The sequence below is a fragment of the Salvelinus sp. IW2-2015 genome, linkage group LG14 (assembly GCF_002910315.2).
Source record: "Salvelinus sp. IW2-2015 linkage group LG14, ASM291031v2, whole genome shotgun sequence".
NCBI classification, from domain to species: domain Eukaryota; kingdom Metazoa; phylum Chordata; class Actinopteri; order Salmoniformes; family Salmonidae; genus Salvelinus; species Salvelinus sp. IW2-2015.
The window spans coordinates 4,980,181-4,999,131 of NC_036854.1; the positions used below are offsets into that span (position 1 = coordinate 4,980,181).

General features: G+C 42.1%; 1 protein-coding gene across 2 annotated transcripts; it reads left to right on the plus strand.

The window, feature by feature from the left end:
* Nucleotides 1-781: 781 nt before the first annotated feature.
* LOC111972513 (ena/VASP-like protein) lies at nucleotides 782-17,961 on the plus strand. Of its 2 annotated transcripts, none has more exons than XM_023999513.3 (8): nucleotides 782-931; nucleotides 13,348-13,454; nucleotides 15,536-15,575; nucleotides 15,684-15,738; nucleotides 16,150-16,210; nucleotides 16,440-16,500; nucleotides 16,591-16,648; nucleotides 16,941-17,961. In XM_023999513.3, exons 2-8 carry the CDS (start codon nucleotides 13,423-13,425, stop codon nucleotides 16,976-16,978), a joined length of 345 nt encoding a protein of 114 aa, XP_023855281.1. In that variant the 5' UTR covers nucleotides 782-931; nucleotides 13,348-13,422; the 3' UTR covers nucleotides 16,979-17,961. The 2 variants fall into 2 exon arrangements, with proteins under 2 accessions (XP_023855281.1, XP_023855282.1); XM_023999514.3 differs by having other exon boundaries at nucleotides 785-931; nucleotides 15,539-15,575; nucleotides 16,941-17,960.
* The last annotated feature ends 990 nt before the right edge of the window (nucleotides 17,962-18,951 follow it).

Genomic DNA, 18,951 nt, shown 5'->3' on the forward strand with positions numbered 1-18,951 from the left:
AGGATGGAATGAAAGGGTTGAAGGTTTCTAAACTGGAGGGTTGCGAGAGCTGGAAACTGGAGGGTTGTAGGCTGGCTGACTGTGGTATATACTATTACAATTGAAATACTGTTATCTATGTACTCACCTGACTGGTGTGTTCATAAATGTCCTGCTTTATTTGGCAATAAGCGCTCTAAGGTTTTCTGTTGGTAGCCTGTCTGGAACTGTGCTATGACCGTCATATAAATTGCAGGTGGGCTGACTGACTGGTGTGTCTTGTCTCTCTAGACAGGTATGGAGCAGCAAGCAGAAGCAGGCACACATGGAGAGGGAAGGACGATCTCGAACCCAGGTGAGAAAATGCTGAACTTTCAACTGAACAATTACATACTTTTTTTGTAACCTTTACATTTTTTAAGGTACATTTGAAAAAATGTAAGGCTCGGTCTTTACATTTTTGGCATTATCAAGTGTCTCTAGTGCCTGATTTTAAACGGCAATTCGCTTTCAAATCAGACACTGCTGCACTTCCACCTAAGACTTACCCCACATCAATGTGTTACCAGCTGTTTTAAGTTAAATGTCATGTGACACTATAAAAGAAAGTTCTTCTACTCTTGTAACTCTCCCTCTCTGAATTTCATTCAGGTTCTCCTTTTCCCAAGGCCATCCTTGGTTGTGCTTTCTGTAGCCCCCCCAGCTCCCATGCCTCCCCCATGTCCATGGAGTTGTGCGCCCTCCCTCTTTAGGTGGAGGCCCCCCCCTTCCCTGGGCGTGCCCCTATGCCTCCTCCCCCTTCCTGGCCCACCTCCCCCCTCGCAGGGTGCTCCCCCGCTCCCCCTAGCCTCCGCCGCTGCCCCATGGTTGGAGGCGGACAGGTGAAGAGGCTCCCGCCCCGCACGGGACTCGCCGCCATGATCCTGGAGCCAAACTGCGCCGTGTCAATAGAGTAGATGCCAATCAAACCTATCACAATTTAACATAACATATAAATAACTATACTGTGATCTACAGCTATAGAATACAGACAATCGTTATTGAGACCACCATAGACATTGGAATGTAAGAGCCTCCTAAGTGGGTTTGTAAAGACGTAATGAAGTTTCATGTCTCCCCAGATACTTGAGTAGTGACGATTATGTATGGCAAAGAAAAACAACGCGTGTGTTATAGCAATAGTCTAAAACAAGTGGTCACCAACCGCGGTCCATCTTCAAAGGGCATTCCTAGTCCAAATTCACCAAACATTTCCTGTAGAAAAGACTGCGATAAAGGCTCGATAAAAAACTGTTGATAAAAGCAGACTGCGATTAAAAGGACTGCGATAAGGCTGTGCCGATTAAAGACTGCGGATAAAGGCTGCCGATAAAGACTGTGCATAAAGGACTGCGATAAAACTGCCCGATAAAACTGTGATAAAGCTGCGATAAAGACTGCGATAAAAGCTGACTTGCTGATGAAAGAACTGCATAAAGCTTCCTGCATAAAGCCTGCCATAAAGGCATGCCGATAAAGACTGCGATGTAAAGACTGCGATAAAGGCTGCGATAAAGACTGCCGATAAAGGCTGCGATAAAGACTGCGATAAAGACTGCGATAAAGGCTGCGATAAAGGCTGCGATAAAAGACTGCGATAAAGATGCGATAAAGACTGCGCATAAAGACTGCGATAAAGCTGCGATAAAGACTGCAATAAAGCTGCGATAAAGGCTGCGATAAAGACTGCGATAAAGGGCTCGGATAAAGACTGCAATAAAAGCTGCGATAAAGCCTGCCATAAGCCTGCCATAAAGGCTGCGATAAAGACTGTGATAAAGTCGCGATAAAGACTGTGATAAAGGGCTGCATAAAGACTGCGATAAAGCCTGCCATAAAGCCTGCCATAAAGGATGCGATAAAGCCTGCGATAAAGGCTGCGATAAAGACTGTTGATAAAGCTGCGATAAAGACTGCGATAAGGCTGCAATAAAGACTGCGATAAAAGACTGCGATAAAGCCTGCCATAAAGGCTGCGATAAAGGCTGCGAAAAAGACTGCGATAAAGACTTGCACTCTTTTTTTTAAATTCTGTTGCGCTGTAGGTGGTAGGTGGACTGCGCACAGGGTAACATTTCATTTGTCTGGAAAGACAAACTCCGCCTGTCCGGCCGACCGGGATCTGTAGCTAAATTGAATGTGCCTACTGCGCTGGCCAATAGATAGCTCAAATCACCCGCGCCTACAGCTTCCAGCAAAGTTTGATACTAGTTTACATGAGATTTCAGAACTTTTAAAACATCACCAGAGAGAGACTGTCAAGAATACAGCAACAGCTGCTGTTTTTATGAGACATTGGAATGTAAGAGGGCCTACCTATGTGGTTTGTAAAGAACGTACATGAGCTTTCATAGTAGTGACGATATGGCCAAGGAAACATACTGCGTGTGTATAGCAATAGTTCTAAAACAGTGGTCACCAAACCCCGGTCATCTTCAAGGCATTCTAGTAATCAAACCTTTCTGATAGAAAACTGCGATTAAGGCTGGATAAAACTGTGATAAGGCTGCGATAAAGACTGCAATAAAGACTGCGATAAAGGCTGCGATAAAAGACTGCGATAAAGCCTGCCATAAAGGACTGCGATAAAGACTGCCATAAAGGCTGCGATAAAGACTGCGATAAAGCCTGCCATAAAGCCTGCCATAAGCTCATAAAGACTGCGATAGACTACGATAAAGACTGCGATAAAGGCTGCGATAAAGACTGCGATAAAGGCTGCGATAAAGACTGCGATAAAGACTGCGATAAAGGCTGCGATAAAGCTGCGATAAAGACTGCGATAAAGGCTGCGATAAAGGCTGCGATAAAGGCTGCGATAAAGACTGCGATAAAAGACTGCGATAAAGACTGCGATAAAGACTGCCGATAAAGGCTGCGATAAAGGACTTGCGATAAAGACTGCGATAAAGGCTGCGATAAAGACTGCGATAAAGCCTGCCATAAAGCCTGCCATAAAAGATGCGATAAAGACTGCAATAAAGGCTGCGATAAAGACTGCGAATAAAGCCTGCCATAAAGCCTGCCATAAAGACTGCGATAAAGACTGCGATAAAGGCTGCGATAAAGACTGCGATAAGACTGCAATAAAGCTGCGATAAAGCCTGCCATAAAGCTGCCATAAAGGCGCGATAAAGACTGCGATAAAGCTCGATAAAGACTGTGATAAAGGCTGCGATAAAGACTGCGATAAAGCCTGCCATAAAGCCTGCCATAAAGATGCGTAAAGCCTGCGATAAAGGCTGCGAATAAAGACTGCGATAAAGACTGCGATAAAGACTGCATAAAGACTGCGTAAAGCTGCGATAAAGACTGCGATAAAGGCTGTGATAAAGACTGCGATAAAGCCTGCCATAAAGCTGCGATAAAGCTGCGAAAAAGACTGCGATAAAGACTTGCACTCTTTTTTTAAATTCTGTTGCGCTGTAGGTGGTAGGTGGACTGCGCACAGGGTAACATTTTCATTTGTCTGGAAAGACAAACTCCGCCTGTCGGCGACCGGGAGATCTGTAGCTAAATTGAATGTGCCTACTGCGCTGGCCAATCAGATAGCTCAAATCACAAGCGCCTACAGCTTCCAGCAAAGTTTTATACTAGTTTACATGAGATTTCAGAACTTTTAAAACCATCACCAGAGAGAGACTGTCAAAGAATACAGCAAACAGCTGCTGTTTTTATGAGTGACTTCATGATTTTATTCAGCACTGTCAACACTGGTTTGATTCAACACTTTTACAAAACATAAAAACACGCTTCTCCATACTACCCAGGAGCGCAACTTTGGTTTAGAATTTGGGGGGACATAACCTGGCAGGGGTTATGGGGTCCTCCCTCAGATTTCTTTGGGGCATTTCTACACAATCTAATATGACCCATTTGGTGTCATTTTGAGGTTACTTTTATTGTAAATAAAGAACAGAATACGTTTCTAAACACTTCTACATTAATGTGAATGCTACCATGATTATGGCTAATCCTGAATGAGAAAGGTATAGACGAACAAATTTCATACCCCCCCAAAATGCTAACCTCCCCTGTTATTGTAATGTGTTGTGGGGGTATGATATTTCTGCATCAAACTCTCTCACTCATCATTATTCACGATTCATTCAGGATATTCCGAAATCATAATGTACACTACGTGGCCAAGTTAGTTATTCGGCTATTTCAGCCACACCGTTGCAGACAGGTGTATAAAATCGAGCACAAAGCCATGCAATCTCCATAGACAAACATTGGCAGTAGAATGAAGAGCTCAGTGACTTTCAATGTTGCACAGTCATAGGATGTCATCTTTCCAACAAGTCAGTTCGTCAAATTTCTGTCCTGCTAGAGCTGCCCTTATCAACTGCAAGTGCTTTATTGTGAAATGGAAACGTCTAGGAGCAACAACCTCACCCACGAAGTGGTAGGCCACACAAGCTCACAGAATGGTACCGCAGAGTGCTGAAGCACGTTGCACATAAAAATAGTTTGTCCTCGGTTGCAACACTCAATACCGACTGAGTTCCAAACTGCCTCTGGAAGCAACGTCAGCACAAGAACGGTTTGTGAGCTTCATGAATGGGTTTCCATGGCCAAGCAGCCGCACACAAGCCTAAGATCACCATGCGCATTGCCAAGCGTCTGCTGGAGTGGTGTAAAGCTTGCCGTCATTGGACTCTGGAGCAGTGGAAACGCATTGTCTGGATGATGAATCATGCTTCACCATCTGGCAGTCCGACGGACGAATCTGGGTTTGGCGGATGCCAGGAGAACGCTACCTGCCTGAATGCATAGTACCAACTCTAAAGTTTGGTAGAGGAGAAATAATGGTCTGGGGCTGTTTTTCATGTTTCGGGCTAGGCCCCTTAGTTCCAGTGAAAGGAAATCTTAACGCTACAGCATACAATGACATTCCGTGCTTCCTACCTGTTTCAGCATGACAATGCCCCCGTGCACAAAGCGTGGTCCATACAAAAATGATTTGTTGAGATTGGTGTGGAAGAACTTGACTGGTTGCACAGAGCCCTGACCTTAACCCCTCGAACACTTTTGGGATGAATTGGAACGCCGACTGCGACAAAAAAATCTAAACAGTTCACCTGATATGGATGAAAATACCCTCAAATTAATGTTCACAGTCTACTCTTTAATTTCATAGTCATTGTTTGATTTAAAATCCAAACGTTATTGGAATTTAGAGCCAAAAGAAGAAAGAATGCTTCATGGTCCCAATAATGACAGAGGCACTATAATTCATATCATAGGCCTAATAGTACTGTAGAGCTCTTTTACTATTGGTTTCAGTGTGTTAGGCCAAGGCCAGAGTGAGAACAGTACGGCAGACCCCAGTGCCAGGACTGTGCAGCCCAGCAGCTAGGGATTGCCTAAATAGGTTTCTCCCCTGACGTGTTTTCATGACAGACTCCTTTTGTCGTACAGTATTCCATATAAGGCATCCATACCTTATGAAAAATGCACAGTATACCCTTAATTCTTTAATAAATCAAATCTAGTGATACATAACTTGACATTTCTGCCATCTATTGTGACATTGTGGGAGAGTAACCAATTAATGCAATGTATTTCTTAGCCGCTATAAATGCTAGGTTACACCGTTTCTTCTGATAACAGTCTCCAGTATCAACGTTTCCAAGCAAACAAAAAAACAGGGAAAGGGAGAACCTGTAGACATGCTGAGATAAAAGAACATACACTTTGCCTGAATTCAGCCAGCCTTCACAAGAGAATAACATACTATGTAAATATGTCCATCTTTGTGTTTTACACATCAAGTAGAGGTGTATGATATTCAGTTTTACTGGCATATAGTACGTTCTATGGATGGTCTTAAACACAAGTAATTTATGTCTGAGATGACAGGACATTCTAACATATCAATAGTGTCTTATTTTTGTTTGGCATGTTTTGTGTCATTGCGAAAAGCCTGTATCAACAGTTTGGATTGGAAATCAACTTTAGAGGTTTGTCAGACGGTATCTTGTATCCTGTATCTTCAATAGGGGCTGAGTTGAAAATCGACCAACCTCAGATTTCCCACTTCCTGGTTGGATTTTTTCTCAGGTTTTTGCCTGCCATATGAGTTCTGTTATACTGACAGACATCATTCAAACAGTTTTAGAAACTTCAGAGTGTTTTCTATCCAAATATACTAATAATATGCATATATTAGCAACTGGGACTGAGGAGCAGGCAGTTTACTCTGGGCACCTCTGGGCACCTCTGGGCACCTCTGGGCACCTTATTCATCCAAACTACTCAATACTGCCCCCAGCCATAAGAAGTTAAAATAGTTTCAATCTATGAGGCCTCTGGCTTGTCCAGTTTTCGCTGCTTAGAGAGAATATATTAATGTATCTGAAAAAGTTCACCTCAGAGCTTTCACAGACTGGTCTTCCATGGTTGCCTGACCCTGCTCAGACCCCTGTCACCATCTGATCCTGCTATAAAGCATGACAAAGAATTACCTTGGTGTACATTTATACATTGACTCTATTATTGGATAATATAATGGTTCAATAATAGAAATGACCATCAACTCAAGATGGAACTTTGTATTCATTCACTGGTTATTTAATATAATTAAAAATTCACCTGAGCTCCGTAGACTAGTCTTCCCTGGCTGTCTGACKKTGCTGGAACACCTGTCACCATCTGATCCTGCTAAGACATGATGAGCATAGTGTTGTGTGCTGACTGTGCACRATGACAGTGAAGRCTGTAGAGCTGTTTATATTGTGTCAGTGTGAGCAAAGTAGGGAATTAGCTCGGGAAACTGACAGATCAATAATGTTACATTGCTATACTGACTCACATTGCGCTGTCAAAAGACGTCAGAATATCGGTCCTCAATTGTTTGGCCACTGGTTTCATCGTTTGATTCAGGTCTAGTGTGATTGAGGCAAAACTGATAGCTAAAGTCAGTGAGCCAGCTAACGTTAACCAACTGTTAGCTAACTCTAATGATACAGTGCATTCAGAAAGTATTTAGACCCCTTGACCTTTTCCACATTTTGTTACGTTACAGCCTTATTCTAAAAATGGTTACATTGTTTTTTTCTCTCTTCGATTTACGCACAATACCTCATAATGACAAAGCAAAAACAGGTTTTTAGAATTTTTTGCAAATGTATTAAAAATAATAAAACGGAAGTATCACATTTACATAAGTATTCAGACCCTTTACTCAGTACTTTTTTGAAGCACCTTTGGCAGCGATTACCGCTTCGAGTATTCTTGGGTATGACACTACAAGCCTGACACACCTGTTTTTGGGGAGTTTCTCCCATTCTTCTCTGCAGAGCCTCTAAAGCTCTGTCAGGTTTGATGGGGAGCGTCGCTGCACAGCTATTTTCAGGTCTCTCCAGAGATGTTCGATTGGGTTCAAGTTCTAGTCTCCCAGTCCCTGCCGCTGAAAACACATTTCGTATACAGGTGTATACTTTACCGTGAAGATTAGGGGACCCATGCCAAATCTTTTCAGTCTCCTGAGGGTGAAAATGTGTTGTCGTGCCCTCTTCACAAATGTCTTGGTGTGTTTGGACCATGATAGTCTGTTGGTGATGTGGACACCAAGGAACTTGAATCTCTCGACCCACTCCACTTCAGCCCTGTTGATGTTAATGGGGGCCTGTTCGGCCCTCCTTTTCTTATAGTCCATGATCAGCTCTTTTGTCTTGCTCACATTGAGGAAGAGATTTGAGGGAGAGTGAGGGAGAGTGCTACGGGGCGGTAATCATATAGGCAGGTTACCTTCGCTTTCTTGGGCACAGGGACTATGGTGGTCTGTTTGAAACCTGTTTCTTATACACATCTAGATGTGTATAAGAGACAGTACAACAGGTGTATACTTTACCGTGAAGTCCTTAAGTCCTTAATCAACAATGTAGTTTAAGAAGGAGTTAAGAAAATATTTACTAAATAAACTAGTGAAAAAAATCCYAAAGTAACACCAGAAAATTACATAACAATAATGAGTCTATATACAGGGGGTACCGGTACCGAATCAATGTGCGGGGGTACAGGTTAGTCGAGGTAATTTGTAAAGTGACTATGCATAGATAATAAACAGCGAGTAGCAGCAGTGTAAAAACAAATGGAGGGGGGGGGTAAATGTAAATAGTCTGGGTGGCCATTTGATTAATTGTTCAGCAGTATTATGGCTTGGGGGTAGAAGCTGTTAAGGAGCCTTTTTGTCCTAGACTTGGCGCTCCGGGACCGCTTGCCGTGCTGTAGCAGAGAGAACAGTCTGACTTGGGTGACTGGAGAATTTTTTGGGACTTCCTCTGTCACCGRCTAGTATATAGGTCCTGGATGTCAGGAAGCTTGGCCCCAGTGATGTACTGGGCCATAAGCACTAGCCTCTGTAGCACCTTAGGGTCAGATGCTGAGCAGTTGCCATACCAGGCGGTGATGCAACCGGATAGAAGCTGTTAAGGAGCCTTTTAGTTCTAGACTTGGTGCTCCGGTACCGCTTGCCGTGCGGTAGCAGAGAGAACAGTCTATGGACTTGGGTGACTGGAGTCTTTGACAATTTTTTGGGACTTCCTCTGACACTGCCTAGTATATAGGTCCTGGATGGCAGGAAGGMTGGCCCTGGTGATATACTGGGCCATAAGCACTACGCTCTGTAGCTCCTTACGGTCAGATGCCGAGCAGCTGCCATACCAGGCGGTGATGCAACCGGTCAGGATGCTCTCGATGGTGCAGCTGTAGAACTTTTTGAAGATTAGGGGACCCATGCCAAATCTTTTCAGTCTCCTGAGGGTGAAAATGTGTTGTCGTGCCCTCTTCACAAKTGTCTTGGTGTGTTTGGACCATGATAGTCTGTTGGTGATGTGGAKACCAAGGAACTTGAATCTCTCGACCCYCTCCACTTCAGCCCTGTTGATGTTAATGGGGGCCTGTTCSYCCCTCCTTTTCTTATAGTCCATGATCAGCTCTTTTGTCTTGCTCACATTGAGGAAGAGATTTGAGGGAGAGTGAGGGAGAGTGCTACGGGGCGGTAATCATATAGGCAGGTTACCTTCGCTTTCTTGGGCACAGGGACTATGGTGGTCTGTTTGAAACAGACTTGGTCAGGGAGAGGTTGAAAATGTCAGTGAAGACACTTGCCAGTTGGTCCGCGCATGCTTTGAGTACACATCCTGTGAATGTTGACATGTTTAAAGATCTTGCTCACATCAGCCACGGAGAGCGTGATAACACAGTCTTCCGGAACAGCTGGTGCTCTCATGCATGCGTCAGTGTTGCTTGCCTCGAAGCGAGCATAAAAGGCATTTAGCTCGTCTGGTAGGCTCGCGTCACTGGGCAGCTCGCGGCTGGGTTTCAAGCCCTGCCACATCCGTCATGTGCCTTTTACTGAGGAGTGGCTTCCGTCTGGCCACTCTACCATAAAGGCCTGATTGGTGGAGTGCTGCAGAGATGGTTGTCCTTCTGGAAGGTTCTCCCCGATTTCTCAGTTTGGCCGGGTGGCCAGCTCTTGGAAGAGTCTTGGTGGTTCCAAACTTCTTTCATTTTAGAATGATGGAGGCCACTGTGTTCTTGGGAACCTTCAATGCTGCAGAAATTTTTTGGTACCTTTCCCCAGATCTGTGCCTTGACACAATGCTGCCTCGGAGCTCTACGGACAATTCCTTCGACCTCAAGGCTTGATTTTTGCTCTGACATGCACTGTCAACTGTGGGACCTTATATAGACAGGTGTGTGCYTTTCCAAATCATGTCCAATCAATTGAATTTACCACAGGTGGACTCCAGTCAAGTTGTAGAAACATCTCAAGGATGATCAATGGAAACAGGATGCACCTGAGCTCAATTTCGATTCTCATAGCAAAGGGTCTGAATACTTATGTAAATAAGGTATTTCTGTTCTTTATTTTAAATACATTTGCAAAAATTGTGTGTATTGTGTGTAGATTGATGAAATTATCATTTTTTAAATCCATTTTAGATTAAGGCTGTAATGTAACAAAATGTGGAAAAAGTGAAGMGGTCTGAATACTTTCCGAATGCACTGTACATCAACTGGCAAAATTTGCCAAGTTAATTTACTTCTGTTGAAACGGGACAAAGTCTACAAAGCATTTCCATACACACAACAGCTGAAAGATACTGCTTCCTGACAGATAGCTAGAGCTGAACTGGCTGTGGTAGCTACTAGCTAGCTAACTAGCTAGTTCATGCACTTCAGACAGAACCTCAGTCGAGAGGGGATGAAACATGTAATGCATTAGCTAACGTTACATGTCAGTTACACTACTAACTCAGCACTAGGAATAAATAAATGTTTTATGTTAACTCAAACATCAGTTACCTTGCCAGCTARATCAGTCAAATAAGGAGTAGCCAGTTTCTGCTCTGCTTGCTTTTACAACTCGGAGAAAAAGCACAATACACACAGACAACAGCTGCCTCTGTTCCTACGCTCTGTGGTGCCCGCAGAGTCCTAAATCCAGCCGTCTGATACCGCCAAACAGCCTACCCGACCTCTCTGAGACGTCCGCATGGTCCACACTGAAACCCCTGGGGGGGGKAAAAATGCTATTTCAGAATGTGTGTGTGGTGGGGGGGTCATGTCCCCCTCATTCCCAGTGAAAGTTGCGCCCCTGATACTACCACTCCCGCTGTAGCTGCAATGAAATAGTAGCCAAGTATATCGATAGCRCTGCGTTTCTATTATTATTAGCAGCTCGTCGTGTCTATTTAAATATGGATGAATACTTCACTTTCTCTGGTCATAGGAACAACATGAGGCAGATGCGGATGCGGTGCGACTCCAGTTTTGCCATGAGGTGGAACACAGTGTCCCCTCTCTCTGGTCAGTCTCACCACTGAGACTAATGACGTGTTCAAAACAACTGGTAACTCGTAAATAGGACATCTCKGACTTCAGTTCATTCAAGACAACTGGGAACTCATGAAAAAAAAAAAAAAGAGATCCGACTGGGATTTTTTTTTTTTAACGATCATCCAGTTGACGTCATGATTTTATCTTTTTTTTTCTCGAGTTCCCAGTTGTCTAGTAAGCACCATGACCATCAGATGCAGGCATCATCAGTCCAGTAAAATAAAAAAGCTATTTGCAAATTATTTCAATTTATACTCAGCTGTGCCTCACATATGCTACACAAACTGATCTATTTTGTTATCAAAGCTAGAGTTTGGAAATATAATATTGTCTGAGAAGAACAATATTCYCAGGCCAAGCATTTACAGTGCTGTGAAAAAGTATTTGCCCACTTCCTGATTTCTTATTGTATTGCACATTTGTCACACTTAAATGTTTCAGATCAAACTAATTTAAATATTACACAAAGATAACCCAAGTAAATACAAAACGCAGTTTTTAAGTGATGATTTTATTTATTAAGGGAAAAAGCTATCCTAACCTTCATGGCCCTATGTGAAAAAGTAATTGCCCCCTAAACCTAATAACTGGTTGTGCCACCCTCAGCAGCAACAACTGCAATCAAGTGTTTGCGATAACTGCCATTGAGTCTTTCACATCGCCGTGGAGGAATTTTGGCCCACTCTTCTTTGCAGAATTGTTTTAATTCAGCCACATTAGAGGGTTTTCGAGCATGAACCGCCTTTTTAAGGTCACGCCACAGCATCTCAATCGGATTCAAGTCCGGACTTTGACTAGGCCACTCCAAAACCTTTATTTTGTTTTTTTAAGCAATTCAGAGGTGGACTTGCTGGTGTGTTTTGGATCATTGTCCTGCTGCAGAACCCAAGTGCGCTTCAACTTGAGGTCACGAACTGATGGCCGGACATTCTCCTTCAGGATGTTTTGGTAGAGAGCAGAATTCATGGTTCCATCAATCACAGCAAGTCGTCCAGGTCCTGAAGCAGCAAAGCAGCCCCAGACCATCACACTACCACCACCATATTTGACTGTTGGTATAATGTTCTTTTTCTGAAATGCTGTGTTACTTTTACGCCAGATGTYAAGGGACGCACACCTTACAAAAAGTTCAACTTTTGTCTCGTCAGTCCACAGAATATTTTCCCGAAAGTCTTGAGGATCATRCAGAGGTTTTTTGCCAAAAGTGAGACGAGCCTTTATGTTATTTTTGGTCAGCAGTGGTTTTCGCCTTGAAACTCTGCCATGGATGCCATTTTTGCCCAGTCTCTTTCTTATGATTGAGTCATGAACACTGACCTTAACTGAGGCAAGTGAGGCCTGCAGTTCTTTAGATSTTGTTGTGGGTTCTTTTGTGAGCTCTTGGATGAGTCGTCGCTGCGCTCTTGGGGTAATTTTGGTAGGCCGGCCACTCCTGGGAAGGTTCACCACTGTTCCAAATTTCCTCATTTGTGGATAATGTCTCTCACCGTGGTTCTCTGGAGTCCCAAAGCTTTAATGGCTTTGTAACCCTTTCCAGACTGATAGATGTCAATTACTTTGTTTCTCATCTGTTCCTGAATTTCTTTGGATCGCAGCATGATGTCTTGCTTTTTGAGATCTTTTGGCATACTTCACTTTGTCAGACAGGTTCTATTTAAGTGATTTCTTGTTTCAACAGGTCTGGCAGTAATCAGGCCTGGGTGTGGCTAGTGAAATTGAACTCAGCTTTCCAAAAAAATMTGATTAACAACAGTAAATTCATGATTTAACAAGTGGGGGCAATTACTTTGTCAGATAGGGCCATGAAGGTTCGGATAGCTTTTTTCCCTTAATAAATAAAATMATCACTTAAAAACTGTGTTTTGTGTTTACTTGAGTTATCTTTGTGTAATATTAAAATTTGTTTGATGATCTGAAACATTTAAGTGTGACAAATGTGCAAGAAAATTAGAAATCAGGAAGGGGCAAATACTTTTTCACAGCACTGTSTAGAGCCAATATGCTGTGATAATATATTTGGCCTATTGCAGAAGCCTCATTCCTACAGAACTGCATTTTTATTAGGTTAATGTTAAGTTGTGAGCGGTAAATCTCYGCTTGCTTTTTGACTGTGACAGTGATCTTGACTCAGAAAAGGTTGGTGACCACTGGTCTAAAGTCACCTTATCTCCTCCTCTTCTTTCCTTCATCTGCACTGATCTCAACATAGGATAGGTGAAAGCACAATGTTCACCAAGCCCAGCTCTTTCATATCAGTGGAGATGAAATAGGTTAAGGAAGCCCCTTTAGACCATTAACTGMTGCTCCAGAGGGGTTGGGTTAAATGCGGAAGACACATTTCAGTTGAATGCATTCAGTTGWACAACTGACTAGGTATCCCCCTTTCCCTTTCCTTTCCCCCTTACAACTAGGTTACATAACACTCTCTGTCCTATCTTCTCTTAAGATACTGTGTGTGTCTCGCTCTTCTCTCTCCAGCCTGAGGACTCTAACTCGTCAGGATCGGGGACCAAAAACGAAGCCAACCGGACAAGTGGTGGCAGCGGAGGACTGATGGAGGAGATGAACGCTCTGCTGGCGCGGAGGTCAGAGCATAGAGTTAGAAACACTAGAGCAGGCATTCCTATTCAGAGCATAGAGTTAGAAACACTAGAGCAGGCATTCCTATTCAGAGCATAGAGTTAGAAACACTAGAGCAGGCATTCCTATTCAGAGCATAGAGTTAGAAACACTAGAGCAGGCATTCCTATTCAGAGCATAGAGTTAGAAACACTAGAGCAGGCATTCCTATTCAGAGCATAGAGTTAGAAAACACTAGAGCAGGCATTCCTATTCAGAGCATGAGTTTCGAACTACAAGTCTGTGCGGGACTAATTTATTAATCCCGCTCCCACCCGCACCCGCAGCTTTTCATGCGGCACCCTCCCACACCCAGTGGCTTTCTGTCCGGCTCCTACCCACTACCGCAAGAACTGGTCCCGAACCCAKCTGCGGTCCTGCAATGTTATTTTAGGCGTATGTGACGCAGCTCACTTGGTAGCCATGGTCGCAGCGATTTTAGGCCCTATAGGGAATATCAAAATGCGGAAAAATAACCTAAGAAATATATTAAATTAACAGAGATTCTCACATAGTCCGTTAAATCAGGCTATCTGTATTACTGGGCTATATCAGCTAATAGGGTAGACATAGTTTGAAGAGAGCAGAGTTGGAGAGACTTGCACTTTACAATTAGCTACATTTTATACCCTACCTTTTAGGAGTGGGACGATTTTCAAACTGACAAATATGAATGATKAATATTTATTTCAAGGCAATATAGTACACTATTGCCTAATCATATTTATGAAGTATATTTCCTTGGAAAGATAACTTCCCCGTGCTTCTCCGCCCGTGCACTGGCTATATTTATAGCCTACTCAAATCAAATCAAATGTTATTTGTCACATGCGCCGAATACAACAGGTGCTCACCTTACCATAAAATGCTTATTTACAAGCCCTTAACCAACAATGCAGTTCAAGTAATAGAGTTAAGAAAATATATACTAAATAAACTAAAGTAAAAAATGTAAAGTAACACAATAAAATAACTATAATGAGGCTATATACAGGGGGTACCGGTATCGAGTCAATGTGTGGGGGTACAGGTTAGTTGAGGTAATTTGTACATGTACTGTAGGTAGGGGTAAAGTGACTATGCATAGATAATAAACAGTGAGTAGCAGCAGTGTAAAAACAAATGGGGGGGGGTGTCAATGTAAATAGTCCGGGTGGCCATTTGATTAATTGTTCAACAGTGTTATAGCTTGGAGGTAGAAGCTGTTAAGGAGCCTTTTGGACATAGACCTGGTCGCTCCGGTACCGCTTGCCGTGCGATAGCAGAGAGAACAGTCTGTGACTTGGGTGACTGGAATCTTTTCTGGACCTTTTATCTGTCACCGCCTAGTATATAGGTCGTGGAATGCATTCCAGGTGACTACCCCATGAAGCTGGTTGAGAGAATGCCAAGAGTGTGCAAAGCTGTCATCAAGGCAAAGAGTGGCTATTTGAAGAATCTCAAATATAAGATAGATTTTGATTTGTTTAACACTTTTTTGGTTACTACATGATTCCATATGTGTTAGTTCAAAGTGTTGATGTCTTCACTATTATTCTACAATGTAGAAAATAGTAAAAATAAAGAAAAACCCTTGAATGAGTAGGTGTTCTAAAACTTTTGACCGGTAGTGTATACTAGGTGCACTTGATCTTGCATGCCCAACTAGGAAAGGAGAGGTAGGCTACTTAACTTGAAGCAGCGAATTCTGAGTATGTGAATAATGCAACAAAGATGTGCTTTTAATACAATAAATATGCTAACGTATTCAAAGCAGAAAGACGAGCGTTTCCAAATCATCTGCGGGACAACAAAAAGATTTTCATCCCAAAGTTGCCTCTCTGACCGCCCGCTCRCAACCGCAGCACGAAAAATGCCGACTGACCGCAATGATCTCAATCTGGACCTGCAGGTCGCACAGAAACGTAGCCTTCTAGTTAGAACAACAGACATTTRTATTCAAAATAATGTCTAGTCATATGGGGAGGGGACCGTCAGACATATTGAATGTACAACTTTGATATCAAACTGAATGAGGCTCTGACTTGAGGCTTCTTCTTGCCCCCAGAAGGAAAGCAGCATCAGAGAAGCCTGAGGACAACCAAATCGTGAGTGATGCTAACTGATGTTACAGTGACTTATGACTCTTTTATCATTACATTTATGACTCACTTCTCCTTAGTTGACGTCAATATATTTTTCCTGTTGTTTTGCAGGATGACCCCAATAGGTCCCCTTCCCCCGGCATCAAGGGTGGACAGAACGCCACGGGTACTCCAGTCACACACAGTTTATATATATATATACATTTAAATTCTTGTAATTTAGCAGATGCTCTTATAGCAGACGCGACTTACAATTAGTGCATTCATCTTAAAATAGCTAGATGAGACAACCACATATCACAGTCATAACAGGCACATTTTCCATCAATAAAGTAGTTATCAGCAGAGTCAGTGCTAGTAGGAAAAGACAAGTGTATTTTTGGTGGCGGAGGTTTATTTAAGATCCTCCTTGAAGAGGCAGGGTTTCAGACGTATACAACACAAATACACCACAATTTATTGTACACAAGAACAACACAATATATATACATATATACACACACACTATAAAATTGACATGTTGAGGTAATGTTTTTCCTACCCTGACCCCTGTCTTCTCTTCTCCTTCCCCTCTCAGATGGCGTGAAGAAGCCATGGGACAGAGCCAACTCTGCAGAGAGGTCATCACTGGTATCAAGGTGAGAAACTTGACGGACTAAGTTAGTCTGCCAACTTAGGTCTTAAAATTAGGTTATGTAATCAAGGGATTGGCTGGTTAACTCTGTAAAGGACTGTACACATTTCCCTCTGTACACTTAATGCCTTATTTGTGCACTTATAATTTTATATTGCCTGCTTACTCTCATTTGTAAAATAAATATATTGAGATACTATGTTGTGTGAGAGTGTTTTCCTTGGTTTCTGTAGGGTACGACCTGTGGGGAGTAGCAGCGACACAGATGCCTTAGACTTTGACAGAATGAAGCAGGTAAGGAGCCCTGAAGTAAATTATTGGCACATACACTTTGTGAATATGAAAACATATACCTGTTATGATTAACTTTTGTACTTGGAACAGGAAATCTTGGAAGAAGTTGTTCGTGAATTACACAAGGTGAAGGATGAGATCATTGATGGTGCGTTATCTCTCTGAGTTCCTCATTCACTTCATCCAAAGAATGTCTCGATAGGAAATGTACTGTCTGTGGCTAATACCTCTGTAGTATGTAGTTTACTGCACTTATGTTTGGAACTGACCAAATGAGGTTGTTATTGGAAGTGAGACATGTTTTCCTCCAGACGGCGCCAGAGACATAGAAACTGAAAGTAATACTGCTGATATACTAGAGTTGGTCTCTGACAGGACAACACATCTTCTGTCCATGACAAGACTTGTAACACTCCTGTTGTGTCTCCTCTCTCTTCCAGTCATTAGACAAGAACTGAGCAGAATCAGCACAACATAATCTTTCATGTACCTTTTGGAACCATTGTCCCCACGGCAACCACTGCTGTGTCTGAGGAGACAGGGAGAAGATCGAGGCCCGAACTACAACCATTTATTTATTCTACATTGCTGTGATGTTAAAGCAACGTGACAATGTTGCTGTAACACTACAGGAACAGTTTGTTTACGTTACGTTTGGAAGAATGGGATGGATGGAGGAKACTCTCGCACTGATTTTTTCACTTTCTCTGGTCTCGTTTTTCTCTCTTTTTCTCTCTATCTGTCCATCGGTAACCAATGTTTACTGTTCTGTTTCCCATCTTAAAGGAAACAATTATGAAATTCAATTAAGTAACATCTTGGTTTTCTAGGAGTTTTTATTTAAAAAATGTTTGTTTTGCATTATTATTACTATCATTGTCATTAATATGACTATTATTTGTATTATTGTAGATGTAATGGTGTYAATATAAGTAGTAGTAGTTTTAGTGACGACAATAGTAACAAAATWATAATTATAATGACACTGATGATAATCATTTTATGTCAGCCTTTTATATTTTATATTGTAATTTTTTTCTCTTTTGATTTTGTTTTAAAATACAATTATAAGCACATATGGATTTATTTCTCATGATCTGACCTCAACATTTTTAAAGAGTTTTGTATCCTTTTTCGCCAAACACAATTGTGTGTGTGTAATCACTGACTGAAAGATTTTTTWAAACAGGTCTTGAACCTGAAAGGGAGGGTGGTATATAAACTATTGCTCTTTGGATATTGCAATCTTATGAACAAAAAAATAATAATACACCAGAGTATTTGTGATCATGTTGTTAATAAAATGTTTATTGGCTGCAACGATATGGTGAAGTATTGTTTGTTTTATTATTTCCTTTTATGACCAAGTGCTTCCTGGTAAAAAAAAATGTAATTTGGCCTATATATATATATATAGTATATATTCACTAAAATCATTTCAAATAAAACTGAACAATGTCTTGGAAAAATGAAGTGACCTCTTTGATTGTGAGAGTTGTGTCTGTTTTCTGAGTTGTGCTTGATTAGCTGCTTTGATTTAGTGMTTATTCACAAGCATTCACCTAGTCAGACTGTGTATTCCTACACTATGGGCCACTATGAACATCATTTGGCCTATCTGTTCCTTTTAACATATCTCTGTTTTAGTCATACTTTCTAACAACACATAACACTATCCTTTGACGTATCTGGCCCTCAACCATCACGGTCACCTAATAATCCCCAGTGTACAATTGGCTCATTCATCCCCCTCCTCTCCCCTGTAACTATTCCCCAGGTCGTTGCTGCAAATGAGAACGTGTTCTCAGTCAACTTACCTGGTAAAATAACGGTAAAATAAAAAAAAATATTAAAAAAAATTCATTGGGGATCAATTTAGAGAATTGTTAAGTATAGGGATGAATGATTCCCTACATGACAGAGAACCCCATCTGTACTTCTCCATACACTTCTATCTGACTTTTCCGTAACATGGCTTTGCAACCTCCTGATATTAATAAACTCATGCAGTCAGTATACAGCACATGTAATGCAGATACATGACTGCATCACAAGAGGTGTTACACAACTATCTAGATTGAGAGGTATTTTGTCCCCTTGAGTATACTGACACCTGGAGGTCAGATTAGGAGAACGCCAAAAGACCAYATATATTTTACTAGACAAGTCAGTTAAGAACAAATTCTTATTACAATGACTGCGCCTACCCCAGCCAAACCCTAACGACGCTGGGCCAATTGMGGGACTCCCAATCACGGCCAGTTGTGATACAGCCTGGAATCGAACCAGGGTCTGTAGTGACACCTTTAGTACTGAGATGCAGTGCCTTAGACCGCTGCGCCACTCGAGAAAGCCCATATAGAGTATGTTTACAGAAAACATATTTGTAGAAAACCCAAGAAACAAAAAACAATTGCAATATATCCATCCCTATTCCCTGTTGATGTGTAG

Excerpts from the sequence above, each read along its gene's own strand:
- LOC111972513 (XM_023999513.3), top strand. The coding sequence starts at position 13,423 with ATGGAGGAGATGAACGCTCTGCTGGCGCGGAG. Across the intron at positions 15,739-16,149 it reads GGGTGGACAGAACGCCACGG|ATGGCGTGAAGAAGCCATGG; the intron begins GTACTCCAGTCA and ends TTCCCCTCTCAG. Across the intron at positions 16,211-16,439 it reads AGGTCATCACTGGTATCAAG|GGTACGACCTGTGGGGAGTA; the intron begins GTGAGAAACTTG and ends TGGTTTCTGTAG.